Genomic DNA, 16011 nt, shown 5'->3' on the forward strand with positions numbered 1-16011 from the left:
TCATGATAAAAGTGCATCTATCCATCATAAAAGTGCATCTATCATGATAAAAGTGCATCTATCCATCATAAAAGTGCATCTATCATGATAAAAGTGCATCTGTCCATCATAAAAGTGCATCTGTCCATCATAAAAGTGCATCTATCCATCATAAAAGTGCATCTGTCCATCATAAAAGCGCATCTATCCATCATAAAAGTACATCTATCCATCATAAAAGTGCATCTATCCATCATAAAAGTGCATCTATCATGATAAAAGTGCATCTATCCATCATAAAAGTGCATCTATCATGATAAAAGTGCATCTGTCCATCATAAAAGCGCATCTATCCATCATAAAAGCGCATCTATCCATCATAAAAGTGCATCTATCCATCATAAAAGTGCATCTGTCCATCATAAGTGCATCTGTCCATGATAAAAGTGCATCTATCATGATAAAAGTGCATCTGTCCATCATAAAAGCGCATCTATCCATCATAAAAGCGCATCTATCCATCATAAAAGCACATCTGTCCATCATAAAAGTGCATCTATCATGATAAAACTGCATCTATCCATCATAAGTGCATCTGTCCATGATAAAAGTGCATCTATCATGATAAAAGTGCATCTGTTCATCATAAAAGCGCATCTATCCATCATAAAAGCACATCTATCATGATAAAAGTGCATCTATCATGATAAAAGTGCATCTGTCCATCATAAAAGCGCATCTATCCATCATAAAAGTGCATCTATCATGATAAAAGTGCATCTATCCATCAAAAGTGCATCTATCCATCATAAGTGCATCTGTCCATCATAAAAGTGCATCTATCCATCATAAGTGCATCTGTCCATCATAAAAGCGCATCTATCCATGATAAAAGTGCATCTGTCCATCATAAAAGCGCATCTATCCATGATAAAAGTGCATCTATCCATCATAAAAGTGCATCTATCCATCATAAAAGTGCATCTGTCCATCATAAAAGTGCATCTATCATGATAAAAGTGCATCTATCATGATAAAAGTGCATCTGTCCATCATAAAAGCGCATCTATCCATGATAAAAGTGCATCTATCCATCATAAAAGTGCATCTATCCATCATAAAAGTGCATCTGTCCATCATAAAAGCGCATCTATCCATCATAAAAGTGCATCTATCCATCATAAAAGTGCATCTGTCCATCATAAAAGTGCATCTGTCCATCATAAAAGCGCATCTATCCATCATAAAAGCGCATCTATCCATCATAAAAGTGCATCTATCCATCATAAAAGCGCATCTATCCATCATAAAAGTGCATCTATCATGATAAAAGTGCATCTATCCATCATAAAAGTGCATCTGTCCATCATAAGTGCATCTGTCCATGATAAAAGTGCATCTATCATGATAAAAGTGCATCTGTCCATCATAAAAGCGCATCTATCCATGATAAAAGTGCATCTATCCATCATAAAAGTGCATCTATCCATCATAAAAGTGCATCTATCATGATAAAAGTGCATCTATCCATCAAAAGTGCATCTATCCATCATAAGTGCATCTGTCCATCATAAAAGTGCATCTATCCATCATAAAAGCGCATCTGTCCATCATAAAAGTGCATCTATCCATCATAAAAGTGCATCTATCCATCAAAAGTGCATCTGTCCATCATAAAAGTGCATCTATCCATCATAAGTGCATCTGTCCATCATAAAAGTGCATCTATCCATCATAAAAGCGCATCTATCCATCATAAAAGTGCATCTATCCATCATAAAAGCGCATCTATCCATCATAAAAGTGCATCTATCATGATAAAAGTGCATCTGTCCATCATAAAAGTGCATCTGTCCATCATAAGTGCATCTGTCCATGATAAAAGTGCATCTATCATGATAAAAGTGCATCTGTCCATCATAAAAGTGCATCTGTCCATCATAAGTGCATCTGTCCATGATAAAAGTGCATCTATCATGATAAAAGTGCATCTGTCCATCATAAAAGCGCATCTATCCATGATAAAAGTGCATCTATCCATCATAAAAGTGCATCTATCCATCATAAAAGTGCATCTATCATGATAAAAGTGCATCTATCCATCAAAAGTGCATCTATCCATCATAAGTGCATCTGTCCATCATAAAAGTGCATCTATCCATCATAAAAGCGCATCTGTCCATCATAAAAGTGCATCTATCCATCATAAAAGTGCATCTATCCATCAAAAGTGCATCTGTCCATCATAAAAGTGCATCTATCCATCATAAGTGCATCTGTCCATCATAAAAGTGCATCTATCCATCAAAAGTGCATCTATCCATCAAAAGTGCATCTATCCATCAAAAGTGCATCTATCCATCAAAAGTGCATCTATCCATCAAAAGTGCATCTATCCATCAAAAGTGCATCTATCCATCATAAGTGCATCTATCCATCATAAGTGCATCTATCCATCATAAGTGCATCTGTCCATCATAAAAGCGCATCTATCATGATAAAAGTGCATCTATCCATCATAAAAGTGCATCTATCATGATAAAAGTGCATCTATCCATCATAAATGTGCATCTGTCCATCATAAAAGTGCATCTATCATCATAAAAGTGCATCTATCATGATAAAAGTGCATCTGTCCATCATAAAAGTGCATCTATCATGATAAAAGTGCATCTATCCATCAAAAGTGCATCTGTCCATCATAAGTGCATCTGTCCATCATAAAAGCGCATCTATCCATGATAAAAGTGCATCTATCATGATAAAAGTGCATCTGTCCATCATGAAAGCGCATCTATCCATGATAAAAGCGCATCTATCCATCATAAAAGTGCATCTATCATGATAAAAGTGCATCTATCCATCATAAAAGTGCATCTATCCATCATAAAAGCACATCTATCATGATAAAAGTGCATCTATCCATCATAAAAGCGCATCTATCCATCATAAAAGCGCATCTATCATGATAAAAGTGCATCTATCCATCATAAAAGTGCATCTGTCCATCATAAAAGCGCATCTATCCATCATAAAAGTGCATCTATCCATCATAAAAGCGCATCTATCCATCATAAAAGTGCATCTATCCATCATAAAAGTGCATCTATCCATCATAAAAGTGCATCTATCCATCATAAAAGCACATCTGTCCATCATAAAAGCACATCTGTCCATCATAAAAGTGCATCTATCATGATAAAAGTGCATCTATCCATCATAAGTGCAACTGTCCATCATAAAAGCGCATCTATCATGATAAAAGTGCATCTGTCCATCATAAAAGTGCATCTATCATGATAAAAGTGCATCTATCCATCATAAAAGTGCATCTATCATGATAAAAGTGCATCTGTCCATCATAAAAGTGCATCTGTCCATCATAAAAGTGCATCTGTCCATCATAAAAGTGCATTTGTCCATCATAAAAGTGCATCTATCCATCATAAAAGCGCATCTGTCCATCATAAAAGCGCATCTATCCATCATAAAAGCGCATCTATCATGATAAAAGTGCATCTGTCCATGATAAAAGTGCATCTGTCCATCATAAAAGTGCATCTATCATGATAAAAGTGCATCTATCCATCATAAAAGTGCATCTATCATGATAAAAGTGCATCTGTCCATCATAAAAGTGCATCTGTCCATCATAAAAGTGCATTTGTCCATCATAAAAGTGCATCTATCCATCATAAAAGCGCATCTATCCATCATAAAAGCGCATCTATCCATCATAAAAGTACATCAATCCATCATAATTGTGATGATAATTGATGATAGATGCACTTTTTTGGGCTTCAGAATCTCATGCTCCATTCACTGCCATTATAAAGCTTGGAATAGCCAGGACAGTTTTTAATATAACTCTGATTGTATTCGTCTGAAAGAAGAATGTCAAGAATGAGGGCAAGTAAATCATGGGATAATTTTTAATGTTTGGGTGAACTATCCCTTTAAAGCGTGCCGTGTGTGTGTGTGTGTGTGTGTGTGTTGTCAGGTGTGTTTCGAGTGTGGAGCGTTTAACCCGCAGTGGGTCAGCGTGACGTACGGGATCTGGATCTGTCTGGAGTGTTCTGGGAAACACAGAGGCCTCGGCGTCCACCTCAGGTCAGACTCGCATTCTGAGGCCTTCCACAATCTCTATCTGTCCTTATACAAAAGAGAACAACGGAATCAGTGCAAAATCAGTCAATCTCTGACTTTACAAACAATTATCCTACATAACAAATTTTACAAATAAGTGAGAATGGTAAACAATAAGGTCCTCAAGGCTGTGCTGAATCGTGACTTAAGTCCCGGATGAAGGGCGTTGTCGTGACTTATTCACGATTCAGCACTAGCCTCGAGTTCCTTATTGCTTTTATAAAACGGTTACCACACAATACAAATATTAAAGCCGAAAAATAAGTTTCTGTGCAACTTTCCTGAAGTAAAATGACTAAAAGCCTTCCTTCCGCTGGAAAAAATAGTCCCTGACCGTAAACAGTAACAGAAGTTACATACATGATTTCGCCAATAGATGGAGACAGAGACTGTCTTTATGAGTGAGTCAGTCAGTAGAGAAGACTTACGACTCAAACTTGTGATCACGGAGAAGGAAGACGCAACTGATAGATGACTATAGGCACGGGGAAACCCTGTTAAAAGGACAAGATATCAGTGACATTCAAACGGATGTTTTTATGATGAATATAGGACTGACCTGAAGGAGAATGCTATATCTGCTGTAAATGCAGATACACTCGCTCACTCACAATACTCTACTAGCTTCAATGAACAACATCAATGAGAACAAACATAGGTTTACGTTGCTAAGAGTGGTTGCTAGGGGTGTTGTGTAGTGATACAGAGAACCGTTGGGTGAAGCCGTTATAGCCGTGTTTTATCATGAATAAAACAGCTATGGACCAATCAGAATCAAGGACTGGAACTAACCGTTTTATAAGTGTGTGTGTGTGTATGTACTTTATGTATGTATGAATGAATATATGAAGAGTTCAATTGCCGTCTGAAATTTTCTTCTAGAATGGTCATTTTTATGAAGCTCGTATATTTAAGTTCAGTAATTTCACTTAAATGGCCATGCAAATGACCTATTAATTGTCATTTAAGTGAAATTACTGAACTTAAATATACAAGCTTGATAAAAATGATCATTCTAGAAGAAAATTTCAGATGGCACTTAGAGGCTTTTGCATCTGAACTCTTCATATATATATATGTGTATGTGTATGTGTGTGTGTGTGTGTGTGTAAATAAATATAATAATGATAAATATACTTTTAACAGCAATATTTGCATATAAGCATATGACTATAAATAATTGCAAAGAAGAATGCAGATTTTGGAAGCGTAGCTGAAGATCTCAGTCACGTGTGAGCTCCGTGTTTCTCCTCATAGCTTTGTTCGATCTGTCTCGATGGACAAGTGGAAGGACATCGAGCTGGAGAAGATGAAGATGGGAGGAAACCGGAAGTTCCGCATGTTTCTGGAGCTGCAGGACGACTATAATCCCGGCTGGAGTTTACAGGAGAAATACAACAGTAAAGCGGCTGCGCTCTTCAGAGACAAAGTGAGACGCGCCGCTAAACATTATCTTTTCTTTTATTAATCAGTTGAAAACCCTAAATATTAACTCTTCCCACCCCAGTATTTTGATCATGTTAGATTAAATGTGTGTAAAGCCCGGGACACACCAAGCCGTCCAACCTTCTAAGCCTTAAAGAACCCCTAACCGCTCCTGGTCTGTGTCTGAAATCCTAGTGCTTTCACATTCACTGCGGCTAAACATGATCTTTTCTTTTATTAATCAGTTCAGTCAACACACTCCCCGCGCTCTCACATCTGATTCGGTGCTGAGACCTCGCTAAAAATCTTTTACTGTAAACAGGAGATAAAGTTAGCAAACGTCAGTGTGAAGATTTCACTCATTCTCGGTGACTATAGAAAACAGGTCTTCAGGTGATCATAGTTCAACAATCAAATGATTAGTCCAGATTCTCCAGTTTAAGAGTATCTGAAACAGTAAATAATGATTAAAAATGGTTGGGAACAATTACACATCAGGAAAAAATGGCAAAAAACAAACAAAAAAAATGTTCCTAATTTAATTAATTTGGCATTTTTTTCCTGATGTGTACTTGTTTCCAACATTGCTTTTAATCATTATTTACTTTAAATTTTCTTTATTTATATGATTTACTTCAGTCCAGAAGATTTTTGATGAGTGCGTTGAAAACCCTAATTCAGAGGTTCATGAACTTTACAAACGAAGGGCCAAAAATCAAACTTGACTGAGGTCTGTGGGCCCAAAGCAAAAGTTGCATCATATCAAACTTCTATATTCAATTTAAAGTGGTTAGTTAAAACATTAAGCAATCTGCTTAACTAATCCAGTTTTACTTTTCAGACTTTTAACAGTGAAACTTTACAGCTGTTTTAATGCTTTAGTCACTTCTTAAACACCAACTGGCATTTCAGAAAACCTGAAATACAAAAGAACATAATAAACATTTAAATTAATCCACAAAACAAAAAATTATTTATAAAATGCAAATATGAATAGTAGATTTGTATTTCATGAAACAGAACATTTTACTATTTAAATATAAACAAAGTCTATTATTAATAATGGAATAATAATTATTATTAACCATAATTTTTTTCTTTGAGTAATCAGTTGAATACCGTAATTATTAACTCTTTCCAGTTTACCAGTGTCCAGCCAACGGTAGCAAAACTCCCAAAATATTTTGTCACTGTAGTCATTTCCTCTTAATGGGTTCGATATTTCATTTGGTAACGTTAGTGAGTTTATATGAAGTTCAGTGTTTGATGATCATGTTATCTTCTATCCGCTCCTGGTGTGTGTCTGAAGTCGCCTCTATAGTGTTAAATAGTGCACTCATTCAATCCCACAATGCACTGCAATAACGAGTGTACATCTGATGTACGCTCATTGGCTGGAGAATACCCATAATGCACTGCGAGAGTCCCGTGCTGATTGAATTCCCGCGTCTGACCAGAAGATGGCGCTCGCTGAATCAATCATCCATCTCCCAAACACTGATCCAGCGTAATATCACACAGGTTTAAGCCCCTTTTTAATTGAGTCTTTAATTGTTTAATTATACATAGTTTCCACGACAGAGTTCAAGATAAATCTGCTCATCGCTACTGGAGCGGCTAGTTTGCTACGTTTTAAATGATTATTAAACCGCAAGCACAAACTATGGAAAAGCGGCACTCAGTGTCTGAACTCACTCGTCTTCATTCACTTCAAGTGGACTATATCAGTGGAGGAAGGAAGGGAAGAGTGAATGAGGGTTTAGGGGGCGATTTCAGACACAGCCAGTGTTTACACTGATCCGGAGATTCTCTACTCTTTGTGGTGAAGTTGAAGTTGTGTATGTGTGTGTGTGTGTTAAAGGTGGTGACTCTGGCTGAAGGGAAGGAGTGGAGCATCGAGGACTCGTCTGCGAGGAACTGGACGCCTCCACAAGCCAAGAGTGGCCTGAGCGCTTCACACCGGTACGACACGCAAGTCTAGTTTAGCTATAAACTACAAAGTAGACCACTTTTCACTGTGACTACTCGCCACTACAAAGTAGACCAGAGGACTGTACAGGTCAAAGCAGTGTACACATGATTATAACACATCATAGTGAAACAAACACAAGACAAAAGTCAATATTAATAAAAAAAACACCAACAAAAATAACTAAGCAGTGAGGAAAAGAAAAGAAAACTACATACACATAATAAAAGAAAATACAACTGCTTTTTAAATTTGATAACTATGGAAGCTTGTTTCTGCCACAAAATAAACCATTTTAAAAGATAATTGCTACTTTTTATCTCACAATTGCGAGTTTACATCTCGCAATACTGACTTTTTTTCTCAGAATTGTGAGATATAAAGTCCAATTCTAAGGGAAAAAAAGACGGACTTTTTTTTACCTATAAATAGGTTATATCTCACAATTCTGACTTTATAACACGCAATTGCGACTTTATTGAGATAAAAAGTCGCAATTATTATTATTTATTAATTATTCAGTGCGGAAACAATCTTCCATAGATAACTGCTAATTTTAAAAGCCATAGAAAACAAATGTGTTTTCAATCGAGATCTAAAACAGTCAATTGAGGGTGCAGATCTGAGGTCAGGTGGGAGGGGTTTACACAGTCATGGGCGGCAACAGAAGAAGCCGCTGTCCGAATGAGCAGTGATGAGTGATGTCATCGATGATGATGACGATGATGATGATGATGTCATTGCAGGTCCAGTGCTGCTGCGGGTCAGAATCACTCTCACTCTGATAAAGCCTTCGAGGACTGGCTGTCTGATGATGTCAACTCTTACCAGAAGTGAGTTTCACTCCATCATTGATCAATCTGTTCAGTTGATAGATGATTAAAGAGGATTATTAACAGTCTTGATGTAGTGTTGGTCTCTACTAGAGCAGGTTTGTTATATATATATATATATATATATATATATACGCGGTATTCTCCATTGTTGCGGCTCCTCTCTTCCCAGTCTGTCAGTAACGCTCTGTTTAGTTCCTGTCTCTATGAAGCCCCTCCTTCTGAAAAGCACACTGTGCTCTGATTGGTCGGCTGGAGCAGTATGTTGTGATTGGTCGGGCGCCTCGAGTGTGTTTGGGAAATGTCGTGATTAATGCAACGCTTCCCTTTACAGCAGTGCTTCTTAGCCCTAATTTTTATGTATTTTTTTTTATGTATTTAATAAATGTTTTATAGATTTCAGGAGTTGTGGATATGCACTGGAACATAGTTGATCTTATTTATTATTAACGTATTATCGTTAACTAAAACTATTAGAAACATTTCTGTTAATTGAAATAAAGCCATAAATATAAATAAATAAATAAATAAAATATAAATATTAGTTGAAAAAATTAAACTAAACAAAAACTAGAAATGTTGCCTTGGCAATAAACTGAAATAAGTTGAGATTGTAGCACTAAAATGATTAACTGGAAACAGATAACGAAAACTCACGAAAACTGAAATAAAAAATAAACCCAAATAGCAATTTTAAATAAACAGAAAACTACTAAAATGACAAAAGCACAAGATGAAATGACTGACAATTAAACTAAAATTAATGTTAGAAAAATAAAAAAGGTAATTTAAAATATTAATATTATTAAATATTAATACAACTAAAATAACATTGGTTTGTGTATATATTTATATCTATTTATCTTTGTTTACATATACATTCTTACATTAATTTTCATAAAGGCATTTGTTTTAAAAGTTTAATAAATGCATGATGTTTCCAAAGTCAGTGATTTATTGTTAAATAATTGTGATCTGAATATTGACTGGAGTGAGTGTGTTTAGTGCCGTAATCAAGCAGCACATGACCCAGACAGACAGGTACACAGAAAGCACTGGATAGTGATGTAACGAGTGTTCACAGTCTCCTATTAGAAGCACACCATCTGTGTGCAGCTCTAATCTGTGATCAGTAATTATTGTGTATTAATAATAATGTATTATTATTTCAGTGCCGGAGCGTCCGGCGCACAGGAGAATCGATATGTGGGCTTCGGAAACACTCCCAACCCGCCCAAGAAAGATGAAGACTTCCTCAATAACACTATGTCCTCCCTCTACTCGGTAATGCAGCGGCTCTGTTATAATAACTCTATTATATAACCAATCTCTGTTATAATAACTCTATTATATAACCAATATCTGTTATAATAACTCTGTTATATAACCAATCTCTGTTATAATAACTCTGTTATTATACAGAGATTAAAGTTCTCCGTCGCTACGACGGATTTCCGTCAATTGCAGGGTTCCTACCTGTCTTAAATTCACTCTTCATAATTTTAAGGCCGTAAATAGGCTTACATTTCTCAAATAGTGTAATAAATGTCTTCATTTTTGTTTGAATAGGAAATAAATTAGTTTGAAAATTAAATTAAGGAAAGATTAGCTGTATTCACTCTGTTGAGGGGGATGTGATCAAAGCCTGGAGTGGACCGAAAGCACATTCCTCTCTGCACTCTAAGCGTTCTGTAATCACTCCGCTCCGCATCCACTACACTCCAGATCCATTCCGGCTCACTGAATCCATTCCGGCTCACTGAATCCACTCCGGCTCACTGAATCCACTCCGGCTCACTGAATCCACTCCGGCTCACTGAATCCTCTCCGGCTCACTGAATCCATACCCAGTCCACTCCGGCTCACTGAATCCACTCCGGCTCACTGAATCCATACCCAGTCCACTCCGGCTCACTGAATCCATTCCGGCTCACTGAATCCATACCCAGTCCACTCCGGCTCACTGAATCCATTCCGGCTCACTGAATCCACTCCGGCTCACTGAATCCACTCCGGCTCACTGAATCCATACCCAATCCACTCCGGCTCACTGAATCCATTTCCGCTCACTGAATCCATACCCAATCCACTCCGGCTCACTGAATCCATTTCCGCTCACTGAATCCATACCCAATCCACTCCGGCTCACTGAATCCATACCCAATCCACTCCGGCTCACTGAATCCATTTCCGCTCACTGAATCCATACCCAACCCACTCCGGCTCACTGAATCCATTTCCGCTCACTGAATCCATACCCAATCCACTCCGGCTCACTGAATCCACTCCCGCTCACTGAATCCACTCCGGCTCACTGAATCCATACCCAATCCACTCCGGCTCACTGAATCCACTCCGGCTCACTGAATCCATACCCAATCCACTCCGGCTCACTGAATCCATTTCCGCTCACTGAATCCATACCCAATCCACTCCGGCTCACTGAATCCTCTCCGGCTCACTGAATCCATACCTAATCCACTCCGGCTCACTAAATCCACTCCGGCTAACTGAATCCATTCCGGCTCACTGAATCCACTCCGGCTCACTGAATCCACTCCGGCTTACTGAATCCTCTCCGGCTCACTGAATCCACTCCGGCTTACTGAATCCATTCCACTCCATTTTAAAAAGAGATTCGAATATGTTGTTTATATCATGAACGTCTGAACACAACATTTATAATACTATGTAACGGTTTGGAAAGTATTCTAAACGTTTAATAAATAGAATTACACAAAAATGTGCAAATGTAGTGAACGCACCTATAGAGAGAAATGCACATTTCATACGGATTACATAAGAGAGTAGTCAGTTTCTTTTCTAAAAATAGACATTTCAAGCTTTCTATAGATATATTTCTCATGCCTGTGAATTTGCCTAGACTATATGCTGAGTTACAGTTAATTTATAAGACGAGCTCCAGTTCATTAACAATACAAGTGATGGTGCCGGCGCCTTGCATGTCCTGATTATATTGTCTGCTATAATTGCTTCTAACTTATTACATCTAGGCAATTGTTTGATGAAACATCGATTTAAAATTAAGATACAATTTATGCAAAACAAAATTCACTTTAAGGAAAGGTTTTCTACCAAACAAAACTTAATGAAGTGGTCAAAATCATGTCTGACCCACTCCATATGTCTCCCGATATATTGCTCATCTAATGATCCTATCTTACTCATGCTGTTCACTTTTCATATAATCAACATTATTTAAACACACGTATGAACCTAAATGCGTTTTCTTTAATGGCTACAACACGTATAGTAGGCCTACAGAGAAATGTAATGTCGTTGAGTCGAACGTGTTTTACCGGTGAGCATATGGGGAGGGGTGCGATTTTCGAATAATAATCAAATAATTCCCTGCGATCTTCGAATATTATTTTAGCTTAAAATGCTCATTCCTACCATAAAAGCACTTTTTGTTCTGATGCTGGTGCTGTTAGTTTCCCTTTTCTGTTCAGTGTTAACAGGATGAGTTAGAACATGCGTTATAATTTCTTATTATAATGCTTAGGTTAAAACTGAATTTATTATTATCATTATTATTATTATTATAATGGCTAGGTTAAAAACAGATATTATATTATATATAGTTTGTGATATTAGCTCACTTTGTGGCAAACGCTCTGTTGGCTTTTATTATTTGAGAAATAAAAACTTGTCTTAAAGTTATGAAAATGGTTTATTATTTGTATGACTACATCACAAAGAGTCAAGTCTTGTAAAAGCATTAGATTAATAACATTGAAATTTCATATAATAATAGAAATGCAGTTCAAAATGACCTTTCTTTAAATCCGAATGTTCTTTGAGTTTTTCATTTGTGAAGGTAAAGCATGTACTCACTATACTCCTAATTACAAGAAGAAGAAACTGCTCTTAAACTGTGTGTGTGACAGGCTGTGGAATGGGGTTTGGCCGAGGAAACATTCAGTCAAAATGTGTTTTTTTTGCTTTAACCCCTGTATAATAACTCTGTTATAATAACTCTCTGTTATAATAACTCTGTCCGTCAGGCGTCATTAACGTCGTCTCTGTTGCGTGTGTTTCAGGGCTGGAGCAGTTTCACTGTCGGAGCCAGCAAGTTTGCATCTGTCGCTAAAGATAGTGTAAGTACATCACGTGTGTGTGTGTGTGTGTGTGTGTGTGTGTGTGTGTGTGTGTGTGTGTGTGTGTGAGAGAGAGGCAAGGCAAGGCAAGTTTATTTATATAGCACATTTCATACACAATGGCAATTCAAAGTGCTTTACATAAAAGAAATAAAAATAATAAAAAGAAATAAGAATAATTAAAACAGTTAAGAAAAATAAAAAAAATAAAATACAGTACAGTACAAACAGTCGGACAAACATTGGCACTGTGCTCATTCAGTAAATGCATAGCTAAACAGAAGTGTTTTGAGTCTGGATTTGAAAGTGACTACAGTAGGAGCACATCTGATCTCCTCCGGAAGCTGGTTCCAGCTGCGGCTGGCATAATAGCTAAAAGCAGATTCACCATGCTTAGAGTGAACCCTTGGTATTTCTAGCTGATATGATCCTAGTGATCTGAGTGATCTGTTGGGTTTATATTCAGTGAGCATATCTGCAATGTATTGAGGTCCTAGGCCATTGAATGATTTATATACCAGTAATAATACTTTAAAATCAATCCTAAATTTAACTGGGAGCCAGTGTAAAGACCTGAGGACTGGTGTGATATGTTCATATTTTCTGGTTCTGCTCAGAATCCTGGCGGCAGCGTTCTGTATGAGCTGCAACTGTCTTATGGTCTTTTTGGGAAGGCCAGTGAGGAGTCCATTACAGTAATCCACCCTGCTGGTGATGAAAGCATGAACAAGTTTCTCTAAGTCTTGTCTGGAAACAAAGCATCTAATTCTTGCAATATTTTTCAGATGATAGTATGCTGATTTAGTTATTGCTTTGACATGACTACTGAAACTAAGGTCTGACTCTAGTGTCACACCAAGATTCCTGACTTGATTTTTAGTTGTTTGACCCCTAGAGTGAAGGTATGCGTTCACCTTGAGAACTTCATCTTTGTTTCTAAATGCAATGACTTCAGTTTTGTCTTTGTTTAACTGAAGAAAGGTTTGACACATCCAACTTTTGACTTCATCAATGCATTGGCACAGGGAGTCAATGGGGCTGTAATCGTTAGGCGATAGGGCTAAGTAGAGCTGTGTGTAGTCTGCATAGCTGTGGTAAGCAATTTGGTTATTTCTCATTATTTGGCTCATTGGGAGCATGTACAGGTTGAACAGGAGTGGCGCAAGAATTGAGCCTTGAGGGACTCCGCATGTCATGGATGTCCACTCAGACTTATGGTCTCCTATACTCACATAATAACCTCTCCCATCTAAGTATGACCTGAACCATTTTAGGACTATCCCAGAAAGCCCCACCCAGTTTTCCATCCTGTCAAGAAGTATGTTATGATCGACAGTGTCAAATGCAGCACTGAGGTCGAGTAGCACCAGCACTGATAGTTTGCCTGAATCAGTATTTAAAGGAGAACTCCGGTCAATTTTAACATTGAGCTCATTTTTTTGTACATTTGGAGTGCTGTCAATACAGAGAACAACGACAAAAATCGGTGTTGCCTACACCGAGTTATTCTATTTTTAAAATTTGCACCCTGTTGACTTCAATAGGGCAAGTACTAAACCTGCTTTTAGCCTCTTAACATCCTTGATGTGTCATTACAAGTGCACAGAAAATGTGAGTGATTCCTTCTGAGTGAACACGAGTGAATCTGACTGCAGTAGATGTGAAAGATATGTATAAAAATGATGTTATTTAAGCCAGCGCACATACCTGTTTACATGCTGTTTTCGGTGGAAGACCAAAGTAGTCGATTGCCGAGTTCACGCGCATAGGTTTAGTTACCTATGATCACGCGCGTGAACTCGGCAATCGACTACTTTGGTCTTCCACCGAAAACAGCATGTAAACACAGGTATTTGCGCTGGCTTAAATAGCATCATTTTTATTCATATCTTTCACATCTACTGCAGTCAGATTCACTCGTGTTCACTCTGAAGGAATCACTCACATGACCTGTGCACTTGTAATGACACATCAAGGATGTTAAGAGGCTAAAAGCAGGTTTAGTACTTGCCCCATTGAAGTCAACAGGGTGCAAATTTTAAAAATAGAATAACTCGGTGTAGGCAACACCGATTTTTGTCGTTGTTCTCTGTATTGACAGCACTCCAAATGTACAAAAAAATGAGCTCAATGTTAAAATTGACCGGAGTTCTCCTTTAAGCGAATATCGTTTATTATCTTTATGAGCGCTGTCTCTGTGCTGTGGTGCGGTCGGAAACCAGATTGAAAATTGTCAAAGGATCCATTCGAGCTTAAGAATTTGTTCAGCTGATTTAAGACAAATTTTTCAATGATCTTGCCTATGAAAGGAAGATTTGAGATCGGTCTATAGTTGCTTAATATGGTCTTATCCAGATTGCTCTTTTTCAGGAGGGGCTTGACAACTGCAGTTTTCAGGGAGTTTGGAAAACTCCCAGAGAGAACTGAGACATTTACCACTTCTAGAAGATCTGCTTCTAAACTGTTTAACACACTTTTGAAAAATGATGTGGGAAGTGTGTCAAGAGCACAGGTTGATGTTTTAAGGTGTTGTACGGTTTCTTCCAAAATTTTGCTATCAATTTCTTTGAAGTCAGACATAGTAACTACTTTCTCAGGTGGTTTGATCTGTCTGACCTCAGTGCAATTCAAGGATGTGCTGATTACCTTTCTGATATTACTGATTTTCTCAGAGAAGAAAGAAGCAAACTCACTGCACTTGTTCTCTGAGAGCATTTCACTGGGAATCTGGCTTGGGGGGTTTGACAGTCTCTCTACAGTAGCAAAAAGAGTGCGTGTGTTGTTTAAATTACTGTTTATAATATTTGAGAAGAAAGTCTGTCTAGCTTTGCCTAGTTCCATATTGAAAGCATGAAGGCTGTCTTTGTAGATGTTATAATGGACTACAAGTTTTGTCTTCCGCCACATGCGCTCTGCTTTTCTGCATTGTCTTTTCATATTTTGCACTGCTGTTGAGTTTCTCCAAGGTGCTTTTTGTCTGCCACTCTTCTTCCTGACTTTAACAGGAGCAATATCATCAATTACACTTTTAACTTTTGAGTTAAAAGAATCAAGGAGAGAATCAACAGAGTGCAGATATGCTTTGTGTTAAGGATATAGCCTTCATAAATAGTACACTAGTGTTCTCATTTAAGCATCTCTTCTTGACAGACACAGATCTAGCTTCAGTGGCAGGAGAGATCAATGTATCAAAGAGCACCTTTTAACTCAATACCCAGATATTCGAAAGAAGGGTAATTCCCAAATGATATTTGCTTACATTGATAGATATCTTTAAAAAAAAAGCAGCTAGACCCCCACCTCTCTTAACAGCTCTGCAGACACTCATAAAAGTAAAGTTAGGGGGGGCTGCTTCATTGAGGATTGTTGCACTAAAGCTGTCTTCTAGCCAGGTTTCATTTAGAAGCATAAAATCCAGGTTGTTTGTGGTTATTAAATCGTTGACTAGAAGTGATTTATTTTTAAGTGAACGAATGTTTAAAAGTGCTAACTTAACAGTCTTACTTTTTGTCCCCACATCAATCTTACTTTGACGTGT

General features: G+C 37.6%; 1 protein-coding gene across 2 annotated transcripts in view; it reads left to right on the forward strand.

The window, feature by feature from the left end:
* arfgap1 (ADP-ribosylation factor GTPase activating protein 1) overlaps nucleotides 1-16011 on the forward strand; it is a 51250-nt gene that overhangs the window by 13333 nt on the left and 21906 nt on the right. For both annotated transcript variants that reach the window (XM_081358301.1, XM_081358300.1), the window contains exons 3-8: nucleotides 3980-4089; nucleotides 5383-5554; nucleotides 7412-7512; nucleotides 8266-8352; nucleotides 9525-9636; nucleotides 12417-12473. In XM_081358301.1, the coding sequence (XP_081214427.1) occupies nucleotides 3980-4089; nucleotides 5383-5554; nucleotides 7412-7512; nucleotides 8266-8352; nucleotides 9525-9636; nucleotides 12417-12473 (639 nt within the window). The remainder of the gene's footprint in view (nucleotides 1-3979; nucleotides 4090-5382; nucleotides 5555-7411; nucleotides 7513-8265; nucleotides 8353-9524; nucleotides 9637-12416; nucleotides 12474-16011) is intronic.

This window comes from Scardinius erythrophthalmus, assembly GCF_964197995.2.
Source record: "Scardinius erythrophthalmus genome assembly, chromosome: 25".
NCBI classification, from domain to species: domain Eukaryota; kingdom Metazoa; phylum Chordata; class Actinopteri; order Cypriniformes; family Leuciscidae; genus Scardinius; species Scardinius erythrophthalmus.